Genomic DNA, 17,730 nt, shown 5'->3' on the forward strand with positions numbered 1-17,730 from the left:
TAAGAAAGAGTTTTAGGAGTGGATCCCCGTAGATGAATGAAGACCATTCAAAACTGGGGGAAGTGGAAGAGGAGTCAAATGGATCCTCTAACAGACCTATGGATCTTATTCATTTTGGCCCTGGATTCAGAAGCCAGTGTCAATTTAGGCACTTGGATAGGCTCTTTAGGCCCTAAGGATGGATTGGAAATAAATGAAAGATGGCCTCTTTGGGTCCTAGATAGAACATGAGGATTTAGCTGCCAAGGCCTCTTGTAGGAAAAGTGCCTGCAGACAGTACTGCATCTCTTTCTTTGCCTTCCATCTGTTTAGCCAATATAACACCAGCGCACCAGAAATGTAGACAGATAAACCTGTGCATACATTTGTAAGCAGAGTCAGGATGAGCTCCACTCTGACATCTGGTGAGGAGGTGTGGCAAGTTGTGGAAAAGAATTTCATGGGCTGATCTCATTTGCATAGGCACACCCACCCCACCTAGCATGAGCCCATAGCTGCCCAAATGGTCACTTTGGTTGCTGTGGAATCCCCAGTTTCTCTGTTATTGGGGCAGGAAGAATAAATCGTTATTATCCTGATTATGTGAATCAAGGACAGTGGAACTGTACTTGGCCTTTTGTTTTGATGGAGGGACTTGCCATCAACTAAGTAGCACTCGGTAGGCAAGGGACATGGGTTCCAAAACTGAGAGAGAGAGGTATTAATACCTGGTAGTATAGGCTCTGTATGCTAATTGTGCCTCCTTTTCTCTCTCCATTGTGGAATATCAGAGCTAATTTTGATACCATTAGGAGTCTAGTTACAGGCTGCTGAGCTGAATTCACTTCGGGCCAATGGTGTACCTGCACTGAGGCTTCCCTACTACAAGCTGAAATCATGACGGGGTAAAATTAATTACTAAGAGCTGAAATCACTGAGTGTTGTGTTAAGCAGTGTGGGGGGCCTGAAGATATGGTGAAGAGCAGTTTGTGGGATGGCTGAGCACAGTGATTTGTGGTAAAGTTGCAAGAGTGGAGTGGGCAATTGGCTTCGGACCACGCAAGGTGCCCCTTAACCCTCCCATTTCCATCCAGGTTGGGAGGTAAGACTCTGCAGATAAACTTTCAAACTTTGGGGCTGCGCTGACCAGGGACAGAGACTTTTGGGTTGTTGGGCTTTTGGGACTTCGGGTGACTTTTGGGTTGCTGGACTCAAGAACCAAAGGGAAAGAACACGGCCCAATTTGCTTGGGATGGGTTTTGCTCATGGGCTGTGTTATGAATCCTGTTGGTGGTGTTTCCTTAACATAATGCCACATTGTTTCTCTCTGTTATTAAAAGGCTTTTGCTACGCTCAGACTCTGTGCTTGTGAGAGGGGAAGAATTGCCTCTTAGAGGCACCCAGCGGGGGTGGTATGTATTTGTCCCAGGTCACTGGGTGGGGGCTCGAGCCGGTTTTGCATTGTGTTATTGGAATGGAACCCCTAGATACTGAACCCAGCCCTTATTGCTGCCAACTCTGACGGGCAGAAGGGTTACATATTCAGGTCAGCAGTATCTTTTTTTCCTGTAGCAAATGCTAGTCAGGATGGAAAAAAAACCCTGTACCTCATTTGGTAATATTCAGCAGCTTAACATGTGGTTTCCAAAATTTTGTTTAATTCCTTTAAAAGATGTAAGAGTCATAATGAAAGGAAACCTTTGATAATATATTTTATCAATAAGCCCAATTTGTATAAAACTTAATGTAAGCCAGTGGACATACACTAGGGATACATTTGACACTTACCTTTGTTATTACAGTACCTTAGATTATTAAAATCGAATAAGTTTTTAAAAATCTACTTAATTTTTACCATTTTTGCTGTATTTAATTTTTGCATTTTGTTAAGCTTGGTACAATGAAAGTAGCCAGGTTCAGTTTTGTTTCCAGCCAATGCCACTTCGTCCTAATGCACTAGCATGATGTGCTGTTTGGATTCCACACACTTCAAGAGAATTTTAAAATGTAAAACAAATCTCTTTTTCAATCACAGTTAGGAGTAGGTGTAGAGTCACATTTTTTGTTTTTATTATTTTAATGCCTTGCAGATCCATTTATGGATTGAAATAATACAACAGTATTTCAGTTCCTGCATGGTGGAAGTATCACAAGACCAGATCTTTTGTTATTTTGGCTCAAATAAAGAACTTCCTGAGGTACTTAATGTGGCTGTGAAAAATGTAAAATGCAAAGACCATAATATTCAGGTTTGCCCAAACACTGCTATTTTCAGTTTTAAGTTCCTGTGGCTTCCAAACTGTAATAAATAAAATAATAAACTATTTTTTTAAAAAAATTCAGATTAGTGTAATGGGGCTATTCAATGAGCATGATTGTTGCTCTGAGGACACAGATTTTCTATTGGCTTTTAATGGCTTGCAATTAAAGGATGTAACCTGTGCACAAGGCATTGTTTGCTGTGGCCTAGACCCCTCCTAGAAACAAGACTTTTAGTCTAACAACTATTATCCTTTTATGACATTTTAAATAAGGGCTTGGCTACACTTGCGAGTTACAGCGCAGTAAAGGAGCCCAGAGCGCACTAGCTCACCGCCCGTTCACACTGGCAAGACACGTGGAGCGCTCTGACTCCACGGCTGCTACCACTCCACCTCGGCGAGTGGAATAACGTTTGCTGCGCCCTCGCTGGACCGCCGCGGCACCAGTGTGAATGAGGCGCTCTGATCAGCCTCCGGAAACATCCCATAATCCCCTTAAGTCAAGCGGCCACTCTTGTCATAGTTTTGAACTTGTTGTATGAATGCGGATATGCCCTTTCAAAGCTCCGTTTCTGACAACTGGCTGCTTATCTGCTCCGGGACAAAGGAACCATTACTGAGGAATGCTGCTTGCTTTGAGTGAGTGAGAGGTGAGGAGAGGGAGGTCTGCTGCTGTCTGAACTTTCCAGACAGTATGCTGAGATGCTCTCAGTCCCATTCTCTCTCCTTCCACATACACACAACACACTCCCTGTCACACTCCACCCCATCCCCTGCCTTTGAAAAGCACGTTGCAGCCACTTGCACACTGGGATAGCTGTCACAATGCACTGCTCTTTGTGGTGATGCAAGAGTTGCTAATGTGGCCTCGCCAGTGCACTTCCAGCTGAGAGTGTAAACGCTCGGCAGCGTTTTCCCTGCTGTAGTCTCCGAAGGTTGATTTAACTCCCAGCGCTCTATAACTGCAAGTGTAGCCATGCCCTCAGTCATTCCAAAGGGAGTGATAAGGCTAAGATTGTCCCATTTTTCCAAAGCTGGATTTTTCAGTATTCATTCCTAAAATAAAACTCCACAAAAGAAGAAACCCAGATGTTGAAATGGGATGGAACCTGCTCCAAGTGAAGTCATTAGCTTTGACTTCTCTGGGAACAAAAATGGCTCTCTATCAGCACCGTAATGGACTAAGATGTATTCTAAGGGCACTTTTTGAGCAGGTGGGTACACAAAAGAGGGAGTGGACACAGAGACTCCTTCCTTCCCTTTGTGCACCTGTTCAAGGGGCAGCCAGAACCCCACACTTTGGATTATGGGCCAGATTAACTGTGACATTTAGGCAGTCAGCAATAACATGGTCACCAAAAACGTTGGTGGTGCAGTAATACTGCTGATAGAGACAGACTGATAGTCTTAGAAATCACTCCATCTGCAAAGAGACTATACGCCCCCTTAGGCTTGTCTGCTGCCTGGAGAGCTCTGCTGCCTTCCCCTGCTTGCTCAGCGTCCTTCCCAGGCCCCCCCGCCGCCGGAGAGCGAGGGATCCCCGGGCGCCCCCCCCGCCGCCGGAGAGCGAGGGATCCCCGGGCGCCCCCCCCGCCGCCGGAGAGCGAGGGATCCCCCAGGCGCCCCCGCCCCGCCGGAGAGCGAGGGATCCCCCAAAGCCCGGCTCGAGAACGGGGCCCGCGGGCCCGGGCGCGGCGCCGCCCCCGACGCCGCTTTGGAACGCACGCGCGGCAGGACCGAGCCACTACGGAACGCCGCGGGGGGCGTGTCGGCGACAGGAGACGGAGCGAACCCTCCGACAGCGCGCAAGCGCGGCCGCGGCTCTGGGTGGGAGGGGCCACGCTCTCAGGCCGGGGCGACGGGGGGGCTGAGAGCGCGGCCTCGACCGGAAGAGGCGGGGCAGGGGCTGGCTTGAGAGGGGCGGGGGCCGGTTTGGGAGAGCGACCGGAACCGGAACCGCGCGGAGTCACGTGCCCGAGCTAAGGTGGCTGCCGCCCTGTCGCGCCGCGCTCGCGCCCCGCCGCCCGGCCCGCGCCCCGCCGCCCGGCCCGCGCGGGCTCCTGGGGCTCCTCCCGCTCCCGGCCGCGAGCCGGCGGCGCCTGTCGGGCCCTGAGAGCCCCGTCCGCGGTGTGGAGCGGCGGCCGCCGGGCCGGGGCTGAGCCCGCTGCCGGCGGCGGGAGCATGAACCCGGAGAAGGATTTCTCGCCCCTGGCGCCCAGCGTGGTGCGGGCCCTGAACGACAAGCTCTACGAGAAGCGGAAGGTGGCGGCGCTGGAGATCGAGAAGTGAGAGCCGGGCGTGAGCGGGGCCTGGGGCCGGGCTGGACCGCCAGCCTGCGCGGGGCTCCGGGGCAGCCGGGCCCTCGGGAGCCGGCCCGCAGCCGGGGGAGTCGCAGGGGGGGTCTGTGCGGCTAACCTTCAGGGCGCCAAGTGGCGGCAGGAGCAGGAGTGAGGATTTCAGACCGCCTGGAGCTTTTGTTAAAGCCGGGTTCTCAAACTTCATTGTAGCTCAACCCCCTTCTGACAACAGCAATTACTTCATGTCCCCGGGGGAGGACGCCAAAGCCTGAGCCCAAGCCCCAGTGCTTGGGATGGAGGGGCCGAGGGCTTCAGTCCCGGGGGGGGGGGGTAACGTGAGCCCTGCCCCCCGGGGCTGAGGGCAAAGCCCCAGGCCCTAGCAAGTCTGACACCAGCCCTGGCAAAACCATTAAAACGGGGTTGTGACCCACTTTGCGGTTGTGACCCACAGTTTGAGAACCACCAAGTTAAAGGACAGAGCTGTGTAAAACCTGACCCGGAAACTCCTTTCTTAACAGTATGTTCAGCATCCTCCTGAAATTCAGTGACTCTAAAGCGGGGGTTGGCAACCCTTCAGAAGTGGGGTGCTGAGTCTTCATTTATTCACTCTAATTTAAGGTTTTGTGTGCCAGTAATACATTTTAGCATTTTTAGAAGGTCTCTTTCTATAAGTCTATATAATATATAACTAAACTATTGTATGTAAAGTAAATAAGGTTTTTAAAATGTTTAAGAAACTTCGTTTAAAATTAAATTAAAATGCAGAGCCCCCCGGACCGGTGGCCAGGACCCGGGCAGGGTGACTGCCACTGAAATCAGCTTGTGCGCTGCCTTTGGCATGCGTGCCATAGGTTGCCTACCCCTGCTCTAAACACAAAGCTTGAAACTAACCAAACAGTAATGCTCAAGTTTCACTGTTGGAACATGGGTGGAGTGCTCAAATCAGAGCATCATGGGTGAAAAATCAGTTACATTACATAACTGGAGATTCAAAACCATAAAACCTCTAGTGATGCAATAAAGAATTTATTGCTCTGCTTGTCTTTAAATTGCTCATCAGCGTAAGGTACTGTGCAATGGAAACCAGAGGACACTTTTGCTTCTTGCACGGAAATGGAAATTTGTCTAGCTCTCTAAGTATTGATGTGTTCCTTTTCCATAGTGCACATTTGACAGGAAATTAAACTGTCTTAATCTTTAGGGTGCTGGGGGGGCATGTTATAGACATTTCTTATTGTTTTTTGGCTGAGATCTTATAGGATGGTAACATGTTAAGTGCAGATGGTTACTTTGGTTCTAATTTTGTGCAGTCGTCTTTACTTCTCTGCCCACTCTACTTATTCCAGTATAAGCTTTCTTTGTGCTCTCACATATGCCTTCACTCCCCACCCCTAAGGCAGCATCATACCCTTTTCGCTCACTTTCTCGACCCTTCCAAGCAGTTGCAGTGTGTGTGGGATTTGATATCCCAGGCCTAGGTGGTAATCTTCCAAAGACTTGATTACAGTAGCATGCTTTGTAATTCAGGACCACCACAATTTCCACCAGTGGTGAAGTGCGGCTCTGAAGCCTGTGTACTACAGAGGTAGCCAATGCTGGCAGGGCTGAGCATTGTCAATATCAAGTGTCTAGCAGCAACGCTGAAGAGAGCTCAGAAACCACTTTAAGTGGGTTGTCAGAATCTAGCATGTTTAAGGACAGAAGGAGGCCTCAAAAGCTATGTCTTGCCGCTGGGGGAATGCTGCTCAACTGTACAATGCAGAAATTAATGTTGTGTGTGCAGAATTTCCTCCGCCCCAGAAATAGGCTGCAGAGCTGTTGGCTGCCACTAGGAGCTGCTGGACCCAGCAGAGCCCAACTCACAATAGAAGACAAGGCGAGGGGGAGGGAAACAGGAGGATTCCCAGCAGCTGCAGTTCCTAGTATGGCCTGAAGGAAGGTGGTGGTGGCGGCATGCAGGAAACTCTGGATCTCGGGGGGCGGGGGGGCGGGTAGGTAGAGGGTGTGAGTGTCTGGGCTAGGCTGGGCTGTGGCTGGCCTCTGGGGGTAAGGGGGTATGAGTTTCTGTTCCTGCGGGGCTTCAGCTGGGCTCGAGGCGGGGGGGGAGGGGGTGTGAGTGGCTGGGCTCAGGGGAAGGCCCCATGGCTGAGCTCTGGGAAGGGGTGAGAGTGGCTGGCCCACCGGTTGGGCTTGGGGGAGGGGGAAGGGCAGAGAAACAGGAACTGGGTTTTCACGGGGATTTCTTTAATTTTCTACTCCTGTTACAGACATACCTGCTGAGAGGTGTTTTGAAGTAAATTACCACAATAATTGAAACTGGTGTGATTATATAGTGTTATTGACCAATAACATTTTCAGAATTTTACAGGATTTTTAATTTTTTGATGCAAAATTCCCCCAGGGGTAAAATCTAGATCAGTCCTCCCTGCGATAGCATTTGTACTTCACAGGATGTTTTTAATGTATAAAATCATGTCTGACTCACCTCTTTATCCCTTTTGATAATAGTTGCTACTAGCACTGCTCTGAGTATCTTAACTCTGCACTGGTCATCTCTGACACATGTTGAATTGGAGTTGTCATGAACTGGAGCTGGGGCTTTGTCTACACTGTCATTTACATGAGTGTAACTTATGTTGCTCAGGGGTGTGAATAAGCCACACCCCTTCCTCCCAGTGACGGACTTAAGTGTTGGTGTGGACAACGCTAAATATCAATGGGAGAGCTCCAGCCGACCGAGCTACTGTTGCTCCGGCTCGTTGGGGGTGCATTAATTATGTTGACAGAGCTCAGCTTAGAGTGGCTACACCAGAGAGCTCACAGTGGTGCAGTTGCATCTGTGCAAGTTGTAAGCTCTAGTGTAGCCATACTTAAGTGTAAGGTGGTTTCTTTTCTTTGTGCTGCTGTATTATGAATAAAGAATCAGGGGGTTGCCGTGTTAGTCTATATCCACAAAAACAACAAGGAGTCCGGTGGCACCTTAAAGGCTAACAGATTTATTTGGGCATAAGCTTTCATGGGTAAAAACCCACTTCCATGCATCTGAAGAAGTGGCTTTTTACCCACGAGAGCTTATGCCCAAATAAATCTGTTAGCCTTTAAGGTGCCACTGGACTCCTTCTTCTTTTTATGAATAGAGAAGGCCCTGCAAGGTTTGCAATCCTCCTCTTTCCCCACTGCCAAATATTTTCCTTTTTTTTTTTTTTTGCATTAGAAATTCATGTTTTTTCTGCCACAAGGCTCTATCCTGAAAAGTAGTGAAACTGGCATCTCAAGTGTTGAGTAAAAGTTGAACTGAGAGGATGGGATTTCTAGACAGATTGCTTACTTCAAACTATTTTATCAGGAATACTTAATTGACAGGAAACCTTTAAGACTCTACTAAAGATTGAACAGCTCTGCCCCCTTCAAATAAAAGGTCTCAATAAATCTGGCAGGGGGACCCAAAGAAATTCCATTAGCACAGCAGGAACAGCCCAGCTAATGGCTATCAACAGGCTCGGCAGAAATCAATTTTTAAATAATTTTGACAGATCTGTTTATTTTTAGGCAGCTTTTTCCATTTTAGTTTATTTAAATGTGGGAATTTATAGTTGTGGGAAATTATGGGGGATCAGAAAGTGGGGAGGGGCAGACAATAATTATTTAATGAGCGGAGACATTGAGATTCCAAAAGTTAAAGCTTTATAACCAATAAATCACAAACTTTCATAGATTCTTAGGTCAGAAGGGTCACCTAGTCTGATCACCTAGTCTGACCTGTATAGCACAGGCCAGTAAATTTCTCCAAAATATGCCCTAGCCATTATCTTTTAGAAAAACATCCAATCTTGGTTTAAAAATTGTCAGTAATAGAGAATCCACCACGACCCTTGCTACATTGTTTCAATGGTTAATTACTCTCAGGATTAAACATTTGTGCCTTGTTTCCAGTCTGAATTTGTCTAGCTTTAACTTCCAGCCATTGGATCATGTTAATCTTTCCCTGCTAGATTGCAGAGCTCATTATTGAATATTTGTTCCTCATTTAGGTACTTTTAGGCTGTAATCAAATCACCCACGAACCTTCTGTTTGCTAAGCTAAATAGATTAAACTCCTTGAGTCTGTCACTATAAAAGTTGTTTTCTAATCCCTTAATCATTCTTGTGGCTCTTCACTGAACCCTGTCCAATTTGTCAACATCCTTTTTGAGCTGTGGACACCAGAACTGGACACAGTGGTCTAGTAGCGTTCGTACCAGTGCCAAATAGAGATTAATATAACCTCTCTACTTGCAGTTGAAATTCCCGTTTATGAATCATAAGATTGACTATACTGGGTCAGACCAGTGATCTGTCTAGCCCACTACCCTGTCTTCTAACAGTGGCCAGTACCAGATGCTTCAGAGGGAATGAAGAAAACAGGGCAATTTCGAGTGATCCATTCCCTGTCATCCACTCCCAGCTTCTGGAGGTTTAGGGACACTGAGTGTGTGGAGTTGCATCCTTGATCATTAAAATATGATTTAGTCAGGGATTCTGTGACTTCACCGGACCCCTGTGACTGCTTTGGCTTCAGCTGTTAGCAGCAGAGACTGCAGCTGTGCCCCCTCTCCCCCATGGCAGTGGGGTTCAGGCTTTCAGTCCCCCGTCCCCCCGGGAGAGGGGCTCCAATTGTCATTCCTCCACCCACTCTCCAGCCCTGCCCCCTGGTTAAGTCACAAAGTCCACGGTCTCCTGTGAATTTTTGTTTATTGCCCATGACCTGTCCGTGACTTTTACTAAAAATAACCGTGACAAAAACGTAAGCTTACTGATCATATTGGCTAATAGCCATTGATGGATCCATGAACTTATGTAATTCTTTTTTGAACCCAGTTGTACTTTGGATGAGTTCCACAGGTTGACTGTGCATTGTGTGAGGAAGTACGTACTTTGGTTTGTCTTTAAACCTGCTGCCTATTAATTTCATTGGGTGACCCCTAATTCATGTGTTATGTAAAGAGGTAAATAACACTTCCCTATTCACTTTCTCCACACAGTCATGATTTCATAGACCTCTGTCCTATCTCCCCCTTAGTCGTCTCTTTTCTAAACTGAACAGTCCCAGTCTTTTTAATCTCCCTTCATATGGAAGCTGTTCCACACCCCTAATGAATTTCATAGCCCTTCTCTGCACCTTTTCCAATTCTAATATCTCTCAGGTGAGGACAGCAGAACTGCATGCAGTATTTAACATGTGGGTGGATCATGGATTTATTTAATAGCATTATGATATTTTCCCTCCTCTACTGATTGTTGGGGACAGTTCCTCAGATTTGTCATCAAAAAAGAACGGCTCAAGTGTGGGGATCTCTCCTATGTCCTTGGCTCGGTGAAGACCAATGCAAATAATTCATTTAGCGTCTCTGTAACAGCCTCATTTTCCCTGAGTGCTCCTTTACCACCTTGATTTTCCAGTGGCTCCACTCACTGTTTGGCAGCCTTCCTTCTTCTATCTACTTACAAAAACTAACAGCTAAATTTTTTTATCCTTAGGTAGTTGCTCTTCAAATTATTTTTGGCCTGCCTAATTATACTTTTACCACTTGACTTGCCAGAGTTTATGTTCCTTTCTATTTTCCTCAGTATGATATGAGTGTGATGGGTTATCACCCCTGGGATTCAGTCTGGGATTGGGGTCCACTGAGCCCCCTGACGTACCAGCCTGGGCTCCCTCTCACACTTCACTGCTGTCACCAGCTGCAAAGCCCTCCAGCCTGCACTCTCACCACCATACATATTGGGAGGGACACACGCAGCTGCAGTTACATGCAGGCTCTCTGACCAACCCCTGCATATGAAGGCTACAGCCAAGGCAACTCCCAGCTTCCTAGGTGCGCACCCCCTCTGGAGGGTAAACCCCAAATTATACCATCTTTTGCTGCACAGGGAACTGTACATCGTAAGCTCATAAAATTTGCCCCCTCCCTCAATGTGGGGAGGAATATGCTACAGCCTCTTGTACGCTTCATTCCAACTCACTGGTTTAGATAAAGCAAAAACAAGTTTATTAACTTGTTAACAAGTTTATTACCTAAAGATAGATTTTAAGTGATTACCTAGCAAATAAACAAAATGCAAACTTAGCTTAATAAATAGATTGGATATGAATAGCAGATTCTCACCCTAAGAGATGATGCGGGCAGGCTGCAGATTCTTAAGGGGCAAGACTGCACTTGCTTTAAGTTTAGAATCCCCAGGTGTTTCGTTTCACAGGCTAGAAATCTCTTTTAGCCTGGGTCCAGCACTTCCCCCAGTTCAGTCTTTGTTCCTCAGGTGTTTCTAGGAGTCTTCTTGAGTGACAAATGATGTCATTCCTTGCCTTATATAGCATGTGGGATAGCTCAGTGGTTTGAGCATTGGCCTGCTAAACCCAGGGTTGTGAGTTCAATCCTTGAGGGGGCCATTTGGGATCAGGGCAAAAATTGGGGATTGGTCCTGCTTTGAGCAGGGGGTTGGACTAGATGACCTTCTGAGGTCCCTTCCAACCCTGGTATTCTATGATTCTATGTGGTGGGAACACTTTGTTTCAAAGCTTGGTTCCCAGACTAGTCTGTGTCAAAATACTGCCATCCAAAGATGGAGCCTCGAGACATGTGGTCTCATCATGTATCCTTGAAGAGTCATAGCAGCCGTTACTTGGAGGCTGTCTGTAGCCTTCACAGGAAGGCTCACCAGGTGGGAGATAAGCTTCTCCTAAGGCCTATTGTGTTTTCCTCATGGCCCATTGCCCTTAATAGGTCCTTCCCCACTCACTATCTAGCCTGAAAGCATCTTGTCTAGTGGGTGTTACCCAGGTGTAACTACATTTGAAAGACAGTTACACAGTCAACATTCATAACTTCAGGCACAAAAATGATACATGCATACAAATCTGACAATCATATTAGGCAATTCATAACTTTTCCAATGATGCATCACATGACTTATCTTGCATAAAATACATAATAATTATGATGTATTTTACTCCTAATAATATCACTAAAGAATATGGGGTGCAGTGTCACAATGACTTCCAATTTTTACAGATTGTCTTTTTTTCCTCTAACCATATCTTTTACTTTGTTTAGCCAGAGCGGCATTTTTTTGGTCCTTGTGGTTTTGTGTTTTGGTGGGAGAAGGGGTATACATTTAGTTTGAACCTTTTATTATGGTGGTTTTAAATAGTCTCCGTGCAGCTTGCAGACATTTTACCATTGACTGTTCCTTTTAGCTTCTCTTTAACTGGCTTCTTCGTTTTTGTGTAGTTCCCCTTTTAGACGTTAAATGCTACTACCATGGGTTTATTTGGCATTTCGCTTCCCCCGCCCCCCCAAGTGTGTTAAGTTTACTTTATGGTCTCTATTACTGAGTGGGTCAGCTATAGTCACCTCTTAGCTCAGATCCTGTGTTACTCTTAGGACTAAATTGAGAATCATAGAATATCAGGGTTGGAAGGGACCTTAGGAGGTCATCTAGTCCAACCCCCTGCTCAAAGCAGGACCAATCCCCAATTTTTGCCCCAGATCCCTAAATGGCCCCCTCAAGGACTGAACTCACAACCCTGGGTTTAGCAGGTCAGTGCTCAAACCACTGAGCTATCTCCCCCCCCCCCCCCCCATCGCCTCAGTCCTTGTGGGTTCCAGGACAAGCTGCTCCAAGAAGCAATCTGACTTTAATAGCTTCTGTTTAACATTCTCCAGAGATACTAGTGGAATGGAAACAGTGTTGCCATCAATGTATCAGTTATCTTTTTTCCCAAATATAGAACAGAAATACTGAACACTTCTACCTTTTTTGCATTATTATTGATCCACCATTTCTGTCTAGTAATGGACCAATACCATTGTCAGGATTCTTTGTCTTCCTAATATATTTTAAAAACTCCTTTTATTCTCTTTAAGTTTGCTCACCAGTGACTTCTCCTTATGTCCCTTTGCGTCCCTTATCAATTTTCTACAGTTCCTAAATTCTGATTTATATTCATTACTATAAACTTCCCTTTCTTACATCTGATATATGTTATTCTTTTATATATACTACTGTCTTCACTTGCACTCAGAACCCAGTTGGTTTTTAACCAGCACAGCCTTCTTCCATGCAGTAAGGTGTTCTTAAAAGATCCCCAATCATCATTTACATTTTTTCTGATTAAATACTTCCTCCCTGGTTATTTGTTTCATAATTGTTTTCAGCTCTTTCAAAGTCATGTCAAAATTTTGACCTTAAATCAAACTCCAAGAAGTTCTCAAGCAATATTTTTCTTTTGCCTATCTGTAAATTTGATTGTTGTTGGAAATATTTTTTGTTGGTTTGTGCATGTACCATGAAATCAATGTTTATTGACATATACCTATAAAAATCAAATGCTTCCAAGCCTGGATACGAACAAGCTCTGGGATCAAGGGTCTAATGTTCTGTGAGAGAAGCATGAAAAAGTGGGTATAGGGAATGCAGGCCAGGGAAAATGATGCTTGGTAATGCCAACACTCCCCCTGCTTGTTTAAATCAACATGACACTGATCTTTCTAAGCAGCTGACTTGGCTAGTGAAAGCAACTCCCCCAGTTTCTCAAATATGAAATGCAGACTTCACACTGGGTGTAGGCTACAAACATGAAAGCAGTCTTTTCCCCAAGGCTGTGTCTGATGAAGTGAGCTGTAGCTCACGAAAGCTCATGCTCAAATAAATTCGTTAGTCTCTAAGGTGCCACAAGTACTCCTTTTCTTTCTGCGAATACAGACTAACACGGCTGTTACTCTGAAACCTGAGAAATCTTTATGGTTCCATCTTTTGAGAAGATGGACTGCATGTTTAGTCTCCATTAAAGTCCTCATTGCTTATGGTAGCGCTGTGGCTGAACTCCAGACCTTTCCTATAATTCTGCTTTTCTGCTGTCTACTGAATATCCCCTACAAGAATTGCTTATTAAAGGTAATCTATGACAAGCTTCTTGTTTACAATGTCACCTGAAAGTGAGAACAGGTGTTCACGTGGCACTGTTGTAGCCAGCGTCATAAAATATTTACATGCCAGATGCGTTAAAGATTCATATGTCCCTTCATGCTTCAACCACCATTCCAAAGGACGTGCGTCCATGCTAATGAGGGGTTCTGCTCAGTAATGATCCAAAGCAGTGCGGACCGATGCATGTTCCCTTTCATCATCTGAGTCAGATGCCACCAACAGAAGGCTGATTTTCTTTTTTGGTGGTTTGGGTTCTGTAATTTCCGCATTGGAGTGTTACATTTCAAGAGTTCTGACAGCATGCTCCACACCTCGTCCCTCCCAGATTTTGGAAGGCCCTTCAGATTCTTAAACCTTGGGTCGAGCTCTAAAGAGAGGTGTGGCTCTCTTTAGAAATCTCTTGTTGGTGCCCTCTTTGCATTTTGTCAAATCTGCTGTGAACGTGTTCTTAAAACAAATGTGCTGGGTCATCATCCAAGACTGCTCTAACATGAAATATATGGCAGAATGCAGGTAAAACAGAGCAGGAGACATACTAATCTCCCCCAAGGAGTTCTGTCACAAATTTAATTAACACACTTTTTTTAACAAGCATGGAAGCATGTCCTCTGGAATAGGTGGCCAAAGCATGAAGGAGCATATGAATGTTTAGCATATCTGGCGTGTAAATACCTTGCAGTGCTGGCTACAAAAGTGCCATGCCTGTTCTCACTTTCATACATAAGAAGCCGGCAGCATTATCACCCATAAATGCAAACAAACTGATTTGTCTTAGTGATTGGCTGAACAAGAAGTTGTACTGAGGTGGACTTGTAGGCTCAAGAATTTGACATTTTGTGTTTTGGGTGCAGTTACATAACAAAGTGCAATTTGTGAATGTAGATTATTTTTTTTTTCACGAAAAAGATTGCATTATGGTACTTGTATGAGGTGAATTGAAAAACACTCTTTTGTTTTTACAGTGCAAATATTTTTAATTAAAATAATATAAAGCAAGCACTGTACACTTTGTATTCGGTTAGGTTTCAGAGTAGCAGCCGTGTTAGTCTGTATCTGCAAAAAGAAAAGGAGTACTTGTGGCACCTTAGAGACTAACAAATTTATTTGAGCATAAGCTTTAAAGTGAGCTGCTCACTTTAAAGCTTATGCTCAAATAAATTTGTTAGTCTCTAAAGTGAGCTGCTCACTTTAAAGCTTATGCTCAAATAAATTTGTTAGTCTCTAAAGTGAGCTGCTCACTTTAAAGCTTATGCTCAAATAAATTTGTTAGTCTCTAAGGTGCCACAAGTACTCCTTTTCTTTTTATATTCTGTTTGTAATTGAAGTCAATATATTTTAAAATGTAGAAGACCCAAAATATTTAAATAAAGGGCTTCTATTATTGTTTAACAATGCAATTAATTGTGAAGCTTTAAATTCATCCAAAATATGCTAGTTAGAAGCTGGTCCCTAATCTGGAACCCTCAAGCATGGTTGGGAGACACCTGTCTGGTGGGTATTCCAGCAGGGTGGAGGTTTTTATGTGTTGATATCACACTTGTGTCGCTGATGGATACTGCGACCCAGGACCAGGTTTGAAAACCACTGGGCTAGACTCCAAGATGGCTGTTTTTATGTATGCATTAACTGGGAATTGAACCCTGGCCTCCTGCATGGCAGGCAAGAATTCTACTACTGAGCCACCAGTGTGGCCTTGTGTCTGTTTAACTGTCCTTGCATAAACCCTTCCATGTCCTCTTTCCTATGGCAAAGACAACATGTGCAGTAACCTAGTGACAAAAGTGTATTTTTCTGTCCACGATCTCCACTGCATCACCGTTACTGCCATGCCAGCAGTACTTTTGGTATAATAGGAATTATAAGTGGAGTTGACTGAATTTACACTTGACTCTTACAAAAGAAGGGTAGGTGTCATGCTCTGAAATGGGATCTAACCCCTTCAGCTTGGCGTCAAACTGGAGGCTTCTCTGCATATAGGTCAGAGGTGGGCAAACTACAGCCCCTAGGCCACATCCAGCCCACGGGGCCGTCCTGCCCGGCTCTTGAGCTCCTGGCTGGGAAGGCTAGCCCCCGGCCCCTCCCCCGCTGTCCCCTCTCCCCCGCAGCCTCAGCACGCTCTGACCTGCCACTCCTGCCGGGCAGTGCAGTGGTGTGGCTGGCTCCAGCCGGGTGCGAGCTCCTGCTGCTCTGAGAGCATAGTAAGGGGGCGGGGAGCAGGGGGGTAGGATATGGGGCAGGGGTTCTGAGGGGGGCAGTCAGGGGGCGGGAAATGGGAGGGGGTGGATAGGGGGCAGGGGCCAGGCTGTTAAGGGAGGCACGGCCTTCCCTACCCGGCCCTCCATACAGTTTTGCAACGCCAATGTGGCCCTCGGGCCAAAAAGTTTGCCTACACCTGATATAGGTGGTGGTGGTGGAGAAGCCTGGAATAGCCAGTGCAGAATTCACTTCAGCTGTGGATTAACCTAAAATCCATAAAGGCACACTTAGGCTATGTTTACACTAGCATTTTTGTTGGGGGTGGGGTGGGGGTGTTTTGTTTCACACCCTGACCAACTAAAGTGCTAGTGTAGACAAAGCCTTAGTGCTTTCGCACTACGATACTCCACGCATGGCTACGCTACGGAAGAAGGTCGATTTGACAGAAGTCGATCTTTAGAAAGCGACCTTACACAGTCGATCGTGTGTCCCCACTAAGCGCAGTAGGTCAGCAAGGTGTGGCCTCAATACTGTGGCTAGCAATGGCTCGCGGAGTGGTGCACTGTGGGTAGTTACCCACAGTCCCTGTTTCCCATTGGAATTGTGGGTTAAGCTCCCAATGCCTGATGGGGCAGAGACATTGTCGCGGGTGATTTTGGGTACATGTCCTCAGACTCCCCTCCCTCCCTCCCTCCTTGAAAGCAACGGCAAACAATCATTTTGTCTTTTTTTTTTTTTTTTTCCCCTGGGTTATCCATGCAGACACCATAGCACACCAAGCATGGAGCCCCCTCAGCTGCGCACTGTTTTTGTGAGCATTGTAAACGCCTCGCGCATTATCATACAGTATGTGCAGAGCGTAGCTAGGAGCTGCCAGCACAAGGAACATTGTGAGGAGGACATGGACACAGATGTTCCTGAAAGCATGGGATGTGGCAATTGGGATATTATGGTGGCACTGGGGCAGGTTGATACAGTTGAACGCCAATTCTGGACCCGGCAAACAAGCACAGACTGGTGGGACCGCATAGCGTTGCAGGTATCTGATGATTCCCAGTGGCTGCGAAACTTTCGCATGCGTAAGGCCACTTTCATGGAACTTTGTGAGTCGCTTTCCCCCATCCTGAAGCGCAGGAATACCAAATGAGACCTGCCCTGACAGTTGAGACGCAAGTGGCGATAGCCCTGTGGAAGTTTGCAACAGCTAACTGCTACCAGTCAGTCGGGAATCAATTTGGAGTGGGCAAATCTACTGGGGGGGCTGCTGTGATCCAAGGCAATCAATAACCTTCTGCTAACAAGGGTAGTGACTCTGGGAAATGTGCAGGACATAGAGGTTGGCTTTGCTGCAATGGGGTTCCCTAACTGGTGGGGCGATAGACGGAACACACATCCCTATCTTGGCACCGGACCACCTTGCCAAACGGTACGTAAACTGCAAGGAGTACTTCTCAATGGTGTTGCAAGCGCTGGTGGATCACAAGGGATGTTTCACTGACATCAGCGTAGGATGGTCGGGAAAGGTGCATGACGCTTGGAACTCTGGGCTGTTAGAAAATCTGCAAGAAGGGACTTTCTTCCCAGACCAGAAAACTACTGTTGGATGTTGAAATGCCTATAGTTATCCTTGGGGACCCAGCCTACCCCTTGCTCCCGTGGCTCATGAAGCCGTACACAGGCAGCCTGGACAGTAGTCAGGAGCAGTTTAACTACAGGCTGAGCAAGTGCAGAATGGTGGTAGACTGCGCCTTTGGATGTTTAAAAAGGCGCTGGTGCAGTTTACTGACTTGCTCAGACCTCAGCGCAACCAGCATTCCCATTGTTATTGCTGCTTGCTGTGTGCTCCACAATCTCCATGAGAGTAAGGGGGAGATTGAGGCAAATCGCCTGGCAGCCAATTTTGAACAGCCAGACACCAGGGCAATCAGAAGAGCACAGCGAGGTGCGCATCAAAGAGGCTTTGAAAAACAGTTTCATGATTGACCAGGCTACATGTGCCAGTTGTGTGTGTTTGTCCTTGATGCAAAACC

The 17,730-nt window shown here is 46.3% G+C and overlaps 1 protein-coding gene across 5 annotated transcripts in view; it reads left to right on the forward strand.

Annotated features, from left to right (window-relative positions):
- Positions 1–4,293: 4,293 nt before the first annotated feature.
- Positions 4,294–17,730, forward strand: part of VAC14 (VAC14 component of PIKFYVE complex) — a 199,891-nt gene continuing 186,454 nt past the window's right edge. Inside the window, exon 1 of one of the 5 annotated variants that reach the window (XR_013347723.1) lies at positions 4,294–4,525. Coding sequence is in view for 3 of the 5 variants with exons in the window: in XM_077831576.1 (XP_077687702.1) it covers positions 4,422–4,525 (104 nt within the window). In the remaining 2 variants the exon portion in view is untranslated. The remainder of the gene's footprint in view (positions 4,526–17,730) is intronic. The other 4 variants (XM_077831576.1, XM_077831574.1, XM_077831575.1 and 1 more) reach the window with 4 other exon arrangements.

This window comes from Eretmochelys imbricata, chromosome 12 (assembly GCF_965152235.1).
Source record: "Eretmochelys imbricata isolate rEreImb1 chromosome 12, rEreImb1.hap1, whole genome shotgun sequence".
NCBI lineage: Eukaryota > Metazoa > Chordata > Testudines > Cheloniidae > Eretmochelys > Eretmochelys imbricata.